The sequence below is a fragment of the Tenrec ecaudatus genome, chromosome 7 (genome assembly GCF_050624435.1).
Source record: "Tenrec ecaudatus isolate mTenEca1 chromosome 7, mTenEca1.hap1, whole genome shotgun sequence".
Classification (NCBI taxonomy): Eukaryota; Metazoa; Chordata; class Mammalia; order Afrosoricida; family Tenrecidae; genus Tenrec; species Tenrec ecaudatus.
In genome coordinates, this window is record NC_134536.1 from 15693692 (window position 1) to 15706806 (window position 13115).

Consider the following 13115-nt stretch of genomic DNA (forward strand, 5'->3'; position numbering starts at 1 on the left):
TATGGATGGATGGTGATAAGAGTTGTAAGAGCCCCCAATAAAATGATTAAATTAAAAAAAACTTCCTAGACTAGAATAGTTTAGAAACCTGGCCCCTAAGAATTGGTTAGGAGCCTGAATTATATGATTTAAAAAATAAACACATAAACTTTTATGACTTTAAAGTATATATCATCACAAAACCAATGTGCAAGCTGTTGGTTTGTTGGGGTGGGGGACGGAAAGATTGGATGAAGAATGAGTTCTCATTCATCGCCTGACTTATGTAAAAGGTGTATGAAGATATTTTCATCCTCTCAAGGAGTAAAGATATTGGTTTCAAATAAAGAAAACAAGTAAGCTCGAGTCAGTTTGTTGTGCAGTTTATCACTTGAGTGAAACCATAGAACGGCCTTCTCTCAAGTGTCTGTCCCTGCCAGAGCCAGGCGATGCGGCTGTGGGACAGGGACGCTGTGTGTGCTGCGCCACTGGAGGGCGCCATCGCACAGCCATCGCACACATTTCCCTCTTCCTCCCAGGGATGGACAGGGAAGCTGATGTCCCTTGGAGTCCACAGGAAGCTTTTGTGAGTGCAGGCAGACCTGCCTCATTGCATTGCACTCCCCAGATGCTGCCAAAAAGACCCCCCCCCCCAAAAAAAATTAAAGCAAAGTGAAGAGTGGTATCAATTCTACACGGAGACTTCATTTCTCCAACAGAGTACATGCGTGGTTGAGTGTGCCTCTCACCTTTTGGCCACTCTCACCGCATTCCAAACTCTGCTTACAAAAGTATCACCCATTTGCTAGACGGTGGTCCATGGAAACACACGGTGGTCCATGGAAACAGCACTTTGGTACTCATCGGGAATGAGTATCCGGGTGACGCTTCTTTATCTGTTTCCACTTTCATGGTTTGCTTGGGCTCTGCTTCCCATACCATACCATTCCCCCCTATTCAGAAGACTGGTGTCGGCGCGTAGCACAATGGAATGCACTATGGGCCATTTCAGAACATTTCCCTCTGGTTCTTCGCCAATGTTCACCTTCTTGGTGTGGTCTGGAACCCAGCCAGTATCACAGCCACCACGGCATGACCGACTGGCAGACAGGTAGTGGCGAAGGACACTTTGCCCTGTAAAGTGCAGGGGCAGTGACAAAGAGGAAGGCCCTTGATAAAGTAGAGTGACTCAGTGGCTGCAACAATGGCTCAGGCTCAGGAACAAGTAATTGTAAGGATGGAGCCGGACTGGGCTCTGTTGTGCATAGGGTCGCTACGGTGGGAACCAACTGGATGGCACTTAACAATGACAGAACCAAACCTGGAGCCCTGGTGGTATAGTGAGTCACACAGTAGGCTGCACACCACGAGGTCAGCAGTTCGAAACCACCTGCCCCTCCTCTGGTGAAAGCCAAGGCTTATCTACTCTCGTAAAGAGTTCTGGTCTCAGAAGCTCACAGGTACAGTTCTACTCTGTCCTACAGGATCACTAGGAGTTGGAATTAACTGGATGCCAGTGAGTTTGGTTTTTGCACCCAAACCCATGGCTTCAGTGAGGTATGCCTGCATTGATCTAAACCAGTGGTTCTCAACCTTCCTCATGCCGCGACCCTCTACTACAATTCTTCATGTTGTGGTGACACCGCCCCCAACCATAAATTATTTTTGTTGCTGCTTCATCACTGTCAGTTTGCTCCTGTTATTAATCGGGTGACCCCTGTGAAAGGGTCGTTCTACCACAAAGGGGTCGAGACCCACAGGTTGAGAACTGCTGGAATTCGACACCCACACATTTTATTCAGCCTGCAGACTCAACGCTGGTTGCCAAAGGTCTCTGAGAGTGCGCTAGCAGTAGGTGGTGACAGCAGGTAGTCGTCTTACACTCACAAGGATGTCGCTGCTGTTCCTTCACTCGGCAGGAGCTGGAACAGGAGCTGGCAGCTCAGAAGAGCCTGCTTCAGTCCGTCGCCAGTCGGGGAGAAGAAATCCTCACCCAGCACTCGGCTGCCGAGACGTCCAGCTCTGGGTATGTCCTTTTAACCCCCACAGCCTCTCCCCCCTCTTCATCATCCTTGGCTGCATGTGAAGACATGAACACGTCTCATTAACATGTGTGTGTCAGGAACCGCTTCTGTAAAGCATCACGTTGGCACAAGAAATCTGCTGTGTTCTGATCATCCTGTGGTACCAGCCTGATCATTAACCAGCAGCTCTGGCGACTATCCTGTTGGCCTTCAGAAGGCGGTTCTCAAGTTCCTTTGAAAAATCAAATTAGAAATGCATGATACAATTAGGTTCCCCCCCCCCCCCTTCTCTCTCTTCTCGGTCTTTGAGTTTAGAAAGGACCCAGCTGAAAAGCAAACAGCTATAATGTGTTCTTCCAAATAGTAAAACTTTTTTAGAAAGAAAATCTAAGGCCTCAAAGGCTTGGCTTTCCATGAAGGGTTCACTTGAAAGTCTGGCTATGCTGTTTTGGGTTTCTTTAATCATTGTATTTTTGGTGAGTGTGCCAAAATCTGCACAGGGTGTCCACATTCTTAGTATAAACAAACCTTGATTCTTTGCAGGAGCCCTGGTGGTGTAATGGCAACTCCCTGGGCCATGATCCGCCTGGTCAGTATTTTGAAGCCACCAGCAACTTGGCTGGAGAAAGAAGGGCTTTCTACTCCTTTAGATTTACAGCCTCAGAAACTCACAGGGACCGTTCGATGGTGCCCTGAAGCACCATCGTGAGTCAGGATGGACGCAATATAGTGAAGGTTTGGGGTTAACTCTGCCTCCCTGCTGTCCCCTCCCTCCATACTCCATACACACATATCTTCTCATCCAGACTTTATAGTAATTCTTAACTGTGTCATCTTCTATCGTGACCTCTTAAGAGAGCATTTATTCAAGGCTGATGTTTGTTGCTTTCTGATTTAGCTTCTATTTAGTTAAAGGTAACAGTATAGTCTCAGCACAAAGTTTAAGGAGTCTCTTGGGGCAATTGTATCAGAGATTTTTCCTATTTCAATGGGTCCTAGAAGTCAGAATTTGGGGAAATTTGAAGCCCACCTTTTTTTAAATTTTTTAACGTTTCTCTCATGACGCCTCTGCGGTGACCCAGATCAGGACATTCCGTGTCGAGAGTAGCCGGGCACCATCTAGTTGTTCTGGCCTCGGCAGAGGAGAGCATGGTTCAGGGAGATGATTAGTCCTATAGACGGTCTTCTTCTCTGAAACTTTGACTGCCTTCTTCAAATTCTTCACGTGGGGAGCGAATTCTTTACAAAAGGTACCTTTCTCTGTAGTTGCTTATAGTTCAGCCACCCTTTTGAAACGTTTTCTTAGCAAACAACCATGGACTTAGTGATACCCAGATGGCCGAGAGAGGAGAGAGGTAGATACGCAGGTAGAAATAGCAGCATAACTGCTAGGGGAAGAAAATCCACCTCCCCCAAAACTTTGTCTTCAGTTTATAACTTCCTAGCTAATTTTCTAAGAGTAGCCAATGTCACCCGATTAAAGAAAGCACTTTTTGGAAGTGTGTGACCTGCTTCTTTGGTACAAATTGAATAGGTAAAGAGTAAGTACCGGGCCTCCATACATACATGTACTCCAAGGGACTTGCAACATTATCCATGAGAGCCAACAGGTCGAAACAATCCAAATGATCATTAATGGAAGAACAGATGGGAAAAACGTTGTCTGTGCACACGTAGTGGAATCTGACTCACTCTGAAAGTCATGCTCTTTCTTCTAGGCCAGACTGCTACCCATCTTTAAGGATGCGATGCTGGTCCCTCTCTTCCAGGGTCCCTAATTTTATTCCAGCATCTGTTGTACTGCTTCTGAACTCCAGCTAAGCACTGTCAGTGACCAAGTGGAGCTTTTCTTTTTGCTTTGGGCAGGGTGTAGGTTTGCCCTAGTGGCATAGTGGAATACGCATGGCTGCTAACTGCAAGGTCAGCAGTTCAAATACCACCAACCACTCTGCGGGAGTTAGGTGCGACTTTCTCCTCCTGTCAAGACTTGCTGCCTCTGAAATGCACAGGACCAGTTCTGTTCTGCTCCACAGGGTAGTCGTGAGTCAGAATTGACTTGTTGGCTGTGTGGTTTTGTGTTTGTTTGTGCCCAAACACACTAGTCTTTAACCATACCAGCTATTTTCTGACTCATAACGTTATAGCTTGCTCTTACTTCCATTTTAAACGGAGCTATTGCCAAGGTCTTTTGCAAATTCTCAACCTGCGTCTCATGGTTCAACTGTCATGTGGCAATGGGTGTGCTTGTTTGATGACATCTCGACATTTCTGTTGTAAGGTATACGCTAATGATGCAGTCATTCTTGTTCCCAATTACCGGCCAAACCGAGTGCACAGCAAACCACCGGGCCCCGCTGCCAATTTCACTCCCATTGTAAATGCAGATTGTTCTCCCAACAGCGAAAAAGCTGATGTGCTATCCCAGAAGTTGGGCCTGGAAGGGGAGAAGCCATCAACCGAAGAGCAGATGAGGATGAAGTGGGAGAGCCTCCACCAGGAGTTCAGTACCAAGCAGAAACTGCTACAGAATGTGCTGGCGCAGGAACAAGAGCCCATGGTATCCACCTTTTGCTGTCGGCTGTTGTTTGTTTGTTATTGTTGCCTTTTTATATGGACGGATGTAAAAGGTGTTCAACATGGGTTTAGTGCATCCGATTGTGTGGTGGCTTCATTGTCATGAAGAGGAAAACGAAGCACCATTTCTTCATTCAACATTTCGCTTAGTAGCCTGTCTCACTTATCCCCCAAATACATACTTTTTAAAAATTTATTTATTTATTTATTTATTTTTATTATATACATTTTAAAGACTAAATTAATTGAACTGTATGATTCAAAATATTTTAAGTAATTTAAAAAATATCTAATCAAAGACTAGTAGAAGTTAAGAAACAAGATAATTCTAATCTCACATACATTGAAACAAATTTAAACATGTAAAAGGCATTTTAAAATTATATATGAGATCATGTATTTTTAAAATGGAAATTATCCTATGATAATAAGTGGAACAAAGTAATTATTTTAGTACATTTTCCTGTTGTTCAATCTACCAAAAATGAGAATACTTTTTATGAATCATCTATCTCCTAGCTTGAATCTTGTCTTTTAAATGATTATTTTTAGAAAGTGATCGGAGAGCTGTTGTTCCTTAGTAAACTTTTAAGCAAAATAACCTTATAGATCTTGTTCTTTTAAAAAGTAGACTTTTTTAGTTGATAAGCCATGGTTATGTTAATAATTAACATCTATCATATAACCCATTTTCATAAAGTAGGATTATTAACGTCATTACTTAATTTAAAACTCTTATCATCTTTTATTTTAATCTCATATATTTTTATCTTCCTAATGGCTTATACCATTGAGACCTAGTGGGGAGTCAATTATATTTCAAGGTCAGAGAAAACAGATTTAAGAAAACCAAATACATACTTTTAATGATGAATGTTTATTTGCTTTCTAGACGACTTTTGGTTTTCCTCAAAGCGGTTTCCTCCATCGGATACCCTCCCTTTTAACCCCCCTAGGTCGGCGTCTGTGGAGCTCAGTGGGTCGGGGCATGTCTGTGGTCTTAACGGTTCAGTCTGTGGGAACTGCTGGTTTCCCCGCTCTGGCCAGGCCTGGTTTCAGGGCAGAGAGAGGTTGTCAGTAGAAGCTAAGAAGGGGCAGAGTGGGAGCTGGCAAAACAGGGATTCTTATAGCAGACAAGTCATTGCCAGGCACAGCTAGATTTTCCAAGATTAGCAGAAAGGTATCTTAAGTGTGATCCTGTGACCCCTCTCCCCATCATGAAGAACTGTACCCACAGCCCACCTAAAGCATGCACTTCTGTCCCTTCTGGCAGTCTCAGGACAGGTCTACCCCTGCCCTTCGCTAGCCTGGAGCCTTCTGGCTGCCAACTGTTGCAGGGGCCACCGTCCGGCTCTCCCGACCCAGAGGCGGCTGTCCACCCCTTGGTTTGTTGATTTTTATTGTTGTTGTTGCTTTTGTGTATTGACAGATATAAAAAGGGTCCAACGTGGGTTAAGCGAATCCGATTGGGTGGTGACTTTTAGTCTCAGGAAAAGGAAAACCGAGGCTCTCTTTATTCAACTCTCTCCCCCTGGAACTGGAGCAGAGTGGCCCCTCCTCCTGTTTTCCCCTCCCCGGTGTGCTGAGGCTGGAGAGATGGTCAAGAAGCTAGGTGGCCATCAGTTACCAAGACAAGAGGGCGTTCTCCTTGAAGGATTACTTCCTGTGTCCTGGGTGCTTTCAAGGAGCCCTGTGACACAGTGGTTCAAGCACTAAAGGTCTGTAGTTTGAGCCTTGCAGGGGCTCCGTGAGAGCAAGGTAGAGCGGTCTGTTTCCATTTGGGCTTTCAGCCCTGGAAACCCAGTGGAACTGTTCTCTGTCCTGCAGGCTTCTGTGAGTCAGAACCCACTGGATGGCAGTGGGTTGGGTTGGGTTTAGGCTTGGTTTGGTTTGGTAGAGTCAGAATCCACTTTAACACAGTGGGTGGATGGTGTTTAGGTCCCCCTCTTTGCAGTCTGTAAACTAAGGCTGCCTGAGGCGAGATAACTCCTCAGGCATGCAAGGCTAAGAAATGGGGGGCCAGGGAGAGCTGGGATTTATCTGACCTTAGCTTTATGGACTATCAAACTGACTATTTTGCATACCAGATCTCCTAACGACTGGCACGCGTGAAAAGGGGCACCTGGTTTCTTCCAAAGGGCATTTGTATTGCAGAGCTCTATCCCCTCGTCTAGTCCTTTACCTGGGAACCCAGAATGCTGGACTTGAACTCCAGATAAGGCACTACTTACTGGTCCTTGATGACCCAGCGGATTCTGTGCTGGCCTTCTAACACAAGGTCAGAGGTTCAAACCCACCTGGCCTTCCTCAGGAAACATGTGTAAAGAGCTTCAGCCCTGGAAACCCACAGGGGCAGTTCACATAGGATCACTGTGCGTCGGAACAGACTGTATGGCAGGAAGTTGGGTTTTGTGTCCCCTGCTTTTCAGAGCCTATAGTCCATCCTAGAAAGCTGCCCTCCACCCATGAGACATTAAACAACCTTCATAGACCCTGGGAACAGAAACCAAAAGGATACAGTCTCGAAAAGCCCCTGTGGTAGGTAACAGTTTGAGGGCGAGGGCATTCCCTGCTCTAGCCAGGAAGGAGCCTGGTAGGCTCAGAGGATGGTGTGTGGTCAGCGGAAAGCTAAGAGGCGAAAAAATTGAGATGTAGTGGCAAAGTCTAGGAGCCTGAGCTTAAAATTAGAAACACGATGGTCAACACCTTCGAATGCACGGTCCTCTCTGTGTTCATGTTGGGGAGACAGTGCGCATGCCTTCAAATCAAACCAAATCAAACTCACGGCCAGGGGAGATCAACTGGACACTGAAAGTCAAGGGCCCAATGCAGGCCTCGTGTTTAAGATAGTGTGTTGTACCATGAGGGGACGTTGTGAGAAAGGCTATGAAGGGATTTTAGGCGTTGTCTCGTTACGTGCCACTTTTGTTGGTCATGCCCGGCTGACTCGGACCAGCATGTTCCGTGTACCGGACGTGACGCTGAGGGAGTATTTCTCCAGAAGAGGTTTCTGTTAGGATGAGTTTTCTCAGCATCTGCTTCAAGGTGCATTTCCAAATCAAGAACTTGAGCCCTGGCCCCCCCAAAAGTGAAAATGCTTACTGCAGTGAGAGGAGGCCCACTCACAGCGACCCTGTAGGACAGGCAGAGCGATACCTCTGAGGGTTCATGAGACCGTCACTCTTGTTGGGAATAGAAAGCCTGGTCTTTCTCCCGCCTTGGGGCGGCTGCTGGTTTCAAACATGCTGATCTTTCAGCTCGTAGATGGGTAACCTTGGGCTCCCAGGCGCACATGCTCATGCATCTGCTGTCTCTGTCTGCCTGCAGGTTTATGGCAGGCCAAACCGGCTCCTGGCTGGCGTGCCTCCCTACAAAGCGGAAGGGCGGGCCCAGGACAAGTCTGCTGTCACAGCCCTGCTGGAGGGACTGAACCAGGCTCTTGAGGAGGTTGCGCCCCAGGTAAGACCAGGCTCCCTGCATCCAGGTCCTGAGTCATTCCACGGCTCTTCGGCATGAACCCTCCTCAATGGTTAGCCCCCAGAGAAACACCACGGATGCCCCACTGTCCCCCACTGATGCGTGTCACACTCTGTTCCCTTTCCTGGTGCTCTAACAAACCATTGCTGCCATTGCCCTTCCCAAGGTAAGATGAACCCACCTCCATCTGCAGGCCGGAGCTCAACTAGCCACACTAGCACCTGGAAACACCAGCATGCTGGGAACCAGGTGGCCTCCTTCCGAGGCCATTCTACTCCAGGAGCTGCCTTCTACCATTCCTGGATTATAAAACACCCCTTTCCCTGGTGCTCAGGGAAGCAGGGTGGGGTGGACAGGATCCACTCTGTCTTCCTCAGGTGCTAGCACTTAATATGTACCCTTGAGCTCTTTCCCGCCCTGTCTCCTAAATTGGCTCACTAGAGATAGGCTGTCCGAATCCCCTACTTGGTGTGAACAGAGCTGCTGGACCCTGGCACATCTTGGTGTTCGGCTCTGGGTCCTCAAGGCACTATGTCCTGTTGGCTTTGTTTCCAGGGTGGAGGGGCCAAAAGGCAGAACATTCACTTGGAGCAGAAGCTGTATGACGGGGTCTCAGCAACGTCCACATGGTTGGACGACGTGGAAGAACACTTATTTGTGGCCACGGCTCTGTTACCCGAAGAGACAGAAGCACGCCTCTTGCACCAAGAGGTAAGTGTGTCCGCCGGTGTCTCTCTGAGTGTCCAGCATGCCACGTTCTTAGCACCGTGATCTTGACAAAGCATTGTAGAGGGGAGAGCGCGTGAAACTAAGTGAGAAAGCATGAATCCGAGGCATTTCTGGTGCAGAATGGAATCGCCAAAAGCAGAGAATTCTCCGTGATCTTTGGATTTGGGAGGGTGGGGGTTAGCCCAAGAAAACGGGCCCTTTTTACAGAGCCGCTGTTGTAGGTGATAAAATCTCCACCCGTAAAACCCAGGCTGCAGTGATTACTACTGAATTCCTTGATCCCGCCTATAAGGCTCTTCTCCCCCCTCACAAAATGTCTAATTATTAATGTTCTTGAGAAATCATCTCGCCACAGCAACTTTTAAAAAAATTAAATACTTTTATTGGGGGCTCTTACATCTCTTATCACAACCCATGCAATCATCCATTGTGTCAAACCAATTTGTACATTTGTTGCCATCATCGTTTTCATGGGTGAAGGGTGACAGAGGACGATGTAAGATATGAAAATAATAATCCATAAATTTTTTGTATTTATGACTTATAGCCAGCAAAAAATCCAGTGATTTTATATTACAGTAATTGACAATCTTTGATTATTACTTCAGACTCTTAACTCTTTCAAATTATGTGTTACTGGGTCAGTCAATAGGTCACACATGATTAAACTTGTCTCATTTATAGACACTCATGTAGCCTAGTTGTCAAATCTTACATAATTCTGTGCCTGGATATCAACCACATACATAATAGTAAGCTTGGATACCTTTATATGAGTGATTTAAGTATCTATTTTAATTTTTGGTGTTCTCTGTATACAATTGTGTATATGTATATATTACTCAAGAACCATTTTATAGTTCCAAGTTCTTTTTTTAAAAATAATTAAATCATTTTATTGGGGGCTTGTACAACTCAGTGGATCTATAATTTTATTTTTAAGAGGATCTTTCTTTGTAAATGTGACAGAGTGCTACTTGTCATTGCTTGGGCAATGATGTGGATTCTGAATGGAGGGGCCTACCCATTGAAGTAAACTTTCTCTTTTCCCAACCCTAGACCCTTGCCAAAGACATTAAGGAAATGTCTGAAGAAATGGATAAGAACAAGAACTTATTTTCCCAAACATTTCCCGAGAATGGGGAAAACCGGGGTGTCATTGAAGACACACTAGGCTGTCTTCTGGGGAGATTATCCTTGCTGGACTCTGTCGTCAATCAGCGATGCCACCAAATGAAGGAAAAACTGCAGCAGATACTCAATTTTCAGGTAGGGGATCAGGATCAAGGGGCTCTAAATGTATCAGAGAATAATTAAGTGGTTCTCAGGAGGTATGCTAAAGGGGGTTTGGTTTTCCCCAAAATCCTCAGTTAAAAGCAAGAATGTAAAGAAAATTAATGGCAGAGCAATGAAGAAAATGCCAAAAAGAACCCCCCCCAAAAAACCCAACAACCCCCAAAACCCTACCAAATGAACTCAGCAAAATATTAAGGCCTTAAAGAGTTTAAACAACAATGCCAACTCACTACCCTGGACTGGCTTCCATCTGACATCAACCCTTTAGGACATGGGAGAACTGCGCTGAGGGTCTCTGAGGCTGTGGATCTTGATGGGAGCAGACAACCTCCACCTCTTCCTGGGAGTGGCAGGGGAACTTGAAACGTGGACCTTGTGGTTAGAGACCTGTGCATAACCCATTAACCCCCCAGAGCTCCTGATATTAAGAAAACAAATCAATGCATGCTCCATGGAATGGAAGGTAGAGAAACTACCCAATCAACTTCAAGACTCCCTAAAATATTAAATTCAAATCCATGGCACAATGCAATTGGAACCTCCGATGTATAATAAACCCATGGCCGCTGGGTGAGTTCCAACTCCTCCTGGCCCTCCATAGCATTTCTGAGATCCCTAAAGGGTGCTCACAGCCTCATATTTCGCCCTTCCAGTGATGATAAAAACAAATTCACAGCCATGGGATTGCTTTTGACTCCTAGTGACCCTGTAGGACAGAGTAGAATTGCCCTTATGGAGTCCCCAAGATTAGACCAGGTGACTTTGGGGTGAGCAGCCCAATGTGTAACACACACACACACACACACACACACACACACACACACACACACACACACACACACACACACACCCTCAACCCTGTACTGCCAGGGCTCCTTCAGTTAATTATATTGGAGTGTGAAAGCATGTTTTCCAGCAAGTGAAATACAGAAAAATCCCTAGAGTCCAAACTCCGGAGCCTCTGCAAGCATCTGTCTTCAATGGACTTCTGCCTGCATTACAGCGTCGCGAGCCGGGATGGGTTAGCCGGCTCCTCTGCAGGATAAAAACGGGACTTTCTCTTCCCAGGAAGAGTGACTCTTTCAGGAGCCCACAGGAGGGGTTCTGCTCTGTCCTATAGGACCTCTGAACATCATTTTACTGTCGATTCTCATTCCTAACACAAAGCCTTCTTCATAATTACCCAGGTCTCAGCTGCATGCTTTAAATAAATAAACCACATATGTCAGATATATAAAAAAGATACATGCAATTAGGGCCAAAGTTTTCATGTGAAAGTTTGTGTATGAAAAATACTGTGAAGTGTCAAATCAATGTGGTATTAACCATGGAGTATGCGATTTCCAAGAGGAACAAATTATCACTAGTGCCCTGTTGCTTAAACTGGAAAAAAAAAACCCGCAAAAACACCTCACCACTCTGCAGTCAATTATGACTCAGAGCGATGCCACGGAGCAGAGCAGAAGCACTCCGGAAGCTGTTCGTCTGAACTATGGTTACCAACTGCTGCCTCTGTGCTTAGCAGCCAACATGTACATGTCTTCAAATGGCCAAGCGAAATTGTTACTGACAGTTTTGTGTATTTTTTGCACTTACACAGAGAACTCCTCTGTGTGTAGTTGTGTTTCATTGTCACAGTATCCCTCTTAGCTTAGCTAACCCCGTGGGTTAAAATTCTGACTTTCCCCCTTACTGCTGTAGTACCAAGCAGCATTGGTGGGTGGCCCAGTGGGTTACATGGTGAGAAGCTACACACGAGGTGGACGGTTCAAACCCAACAGCCACTCCACAGGAAAAAGATGAGATGTCTTCTCTTCTAAAGCTGTACAGGCACGAGACTCGTAGATAAAGAGGCTGTACATCGGGAGCTACACAAATGGTAGAAGGTTGGCTGCATAATTTCAGCCGCACCTTTTGGAGGCTTCGTTTACTCATCTATTAAATTGCGCCTCTGCTAATTGCCACAGAGGGAATTGTCGGCATGGAACCAAGTCTGCACGCAGCAAGTTTTGTTTGGATTATTGTGGTTACTGAGGGCTAGCATCTCAATAGTACACAGGACCTGAAACCAACGGGAAGGTCCTATTCCTGCTGCAAAGCTGTTCACCCAGCACGAACTAGAGCCAAGGTTTGAGTCAAAGATGAATTTTGTCTCTCACGTGATTAAGCTGTTGGAGGGGAGGGGATGAGGAAAGGTATTTGAGGTATATTTTAAGAAGATCTGTTGATGGTTTGGCTGTGGGGACGAAAGGGAGGGAACAGCTGAGAATTCTGACAGGAGAGTTGACTGAGGGAGAAGACTGATGGGGAGCAGCGCCTGAGCCAATGGGCAAGACGAGGTCCACGGCAGTGCACTGACGGATGGACGACTGGGGACACGATGAAGTAGAATTAAGATGCTAAGGTAGAGCTTCTTAGTAGACCTTGGCATATGGAAATCTATGGCTGGAATCCCGGTTGGATATTTGCATACCTATCTGTCTGGATGTACTGCTGTACATCTATCTGGTTGTACAGCAGTACATCAAACAGGGAGGGGCGTTCCACTGGCATCAGAGAAGCCCGCAAGGATTATTTGTCTATTTTCTCTTGGTGCAAGAGCCAGTTGCCAAAGTGTGCACGCAGAGTAAGTTTAACATCATCCAATAACGTATAGATGTCATTCCATTCACAAGTACCTTATCTAGAATAGTGTTGCTGAGTTATAACCGCATGCGACTGTATCCATCCTCAATGGCACAGGTTCAAAGCACCCATATTAGTATCACTCAGAGGCAAATTTCCCTTGTATGAATTGCATCTGCTTTGCGAAACCTCTTTGGCACTTTTAAATGTCCTCGTCGTTTATAACCAGTGGCACCGAAGTCCCAAGGAAGCATCAGTACTCTGGCCCTTTGGGGCGGGGACTAAGAGAAGCGTATGCAACCTTGCACTTCTTTGTTGAATCTTAGTCTCTAGTTTTCTGCTGCCAGCAAGTCCCCACTTGTCGGTGGCCAGCTCACGAACAAATACTGACTTTTCGAAATCCTTGTATTC

At 46.0% G+C, this 13115-nt stretch overlaps 1 protein-coding gene across 4 annotated transcripts in view; it reads left to right on the forward strand.

Moving 5' to 3' along the window:
- Positions 1-13115, forward strand: part of LOC142453242 (nesprin-1-like) — a 190129-nt gene that overhangs the window by 37559 nt on the left and 139455 nt on the right. For all 4 annotated transcript variants that reach the window (XM_075554360.1, XM_075554362.1, XM_075554363.1 and 1 more), the window contains 5 exons: positions 1899-2005; positions 4404-4560; positions 7905-8036; positions 8610-8765; positions 9843-10052. In XM_075554360.1, the coding sequence (XP_075410475.1) occupies positions 1899-2005; positions 4404-4560; positions 7905-8036; positions 8610-8765; positions 9843-10052 (762 nt within the window). The remainder of the gene's footprint in view (positions 1-1898; positions 2006-4403; positions 4561-7904; positions 8037-8609; positions 8766-9842; positions 10053-13115) is intronic.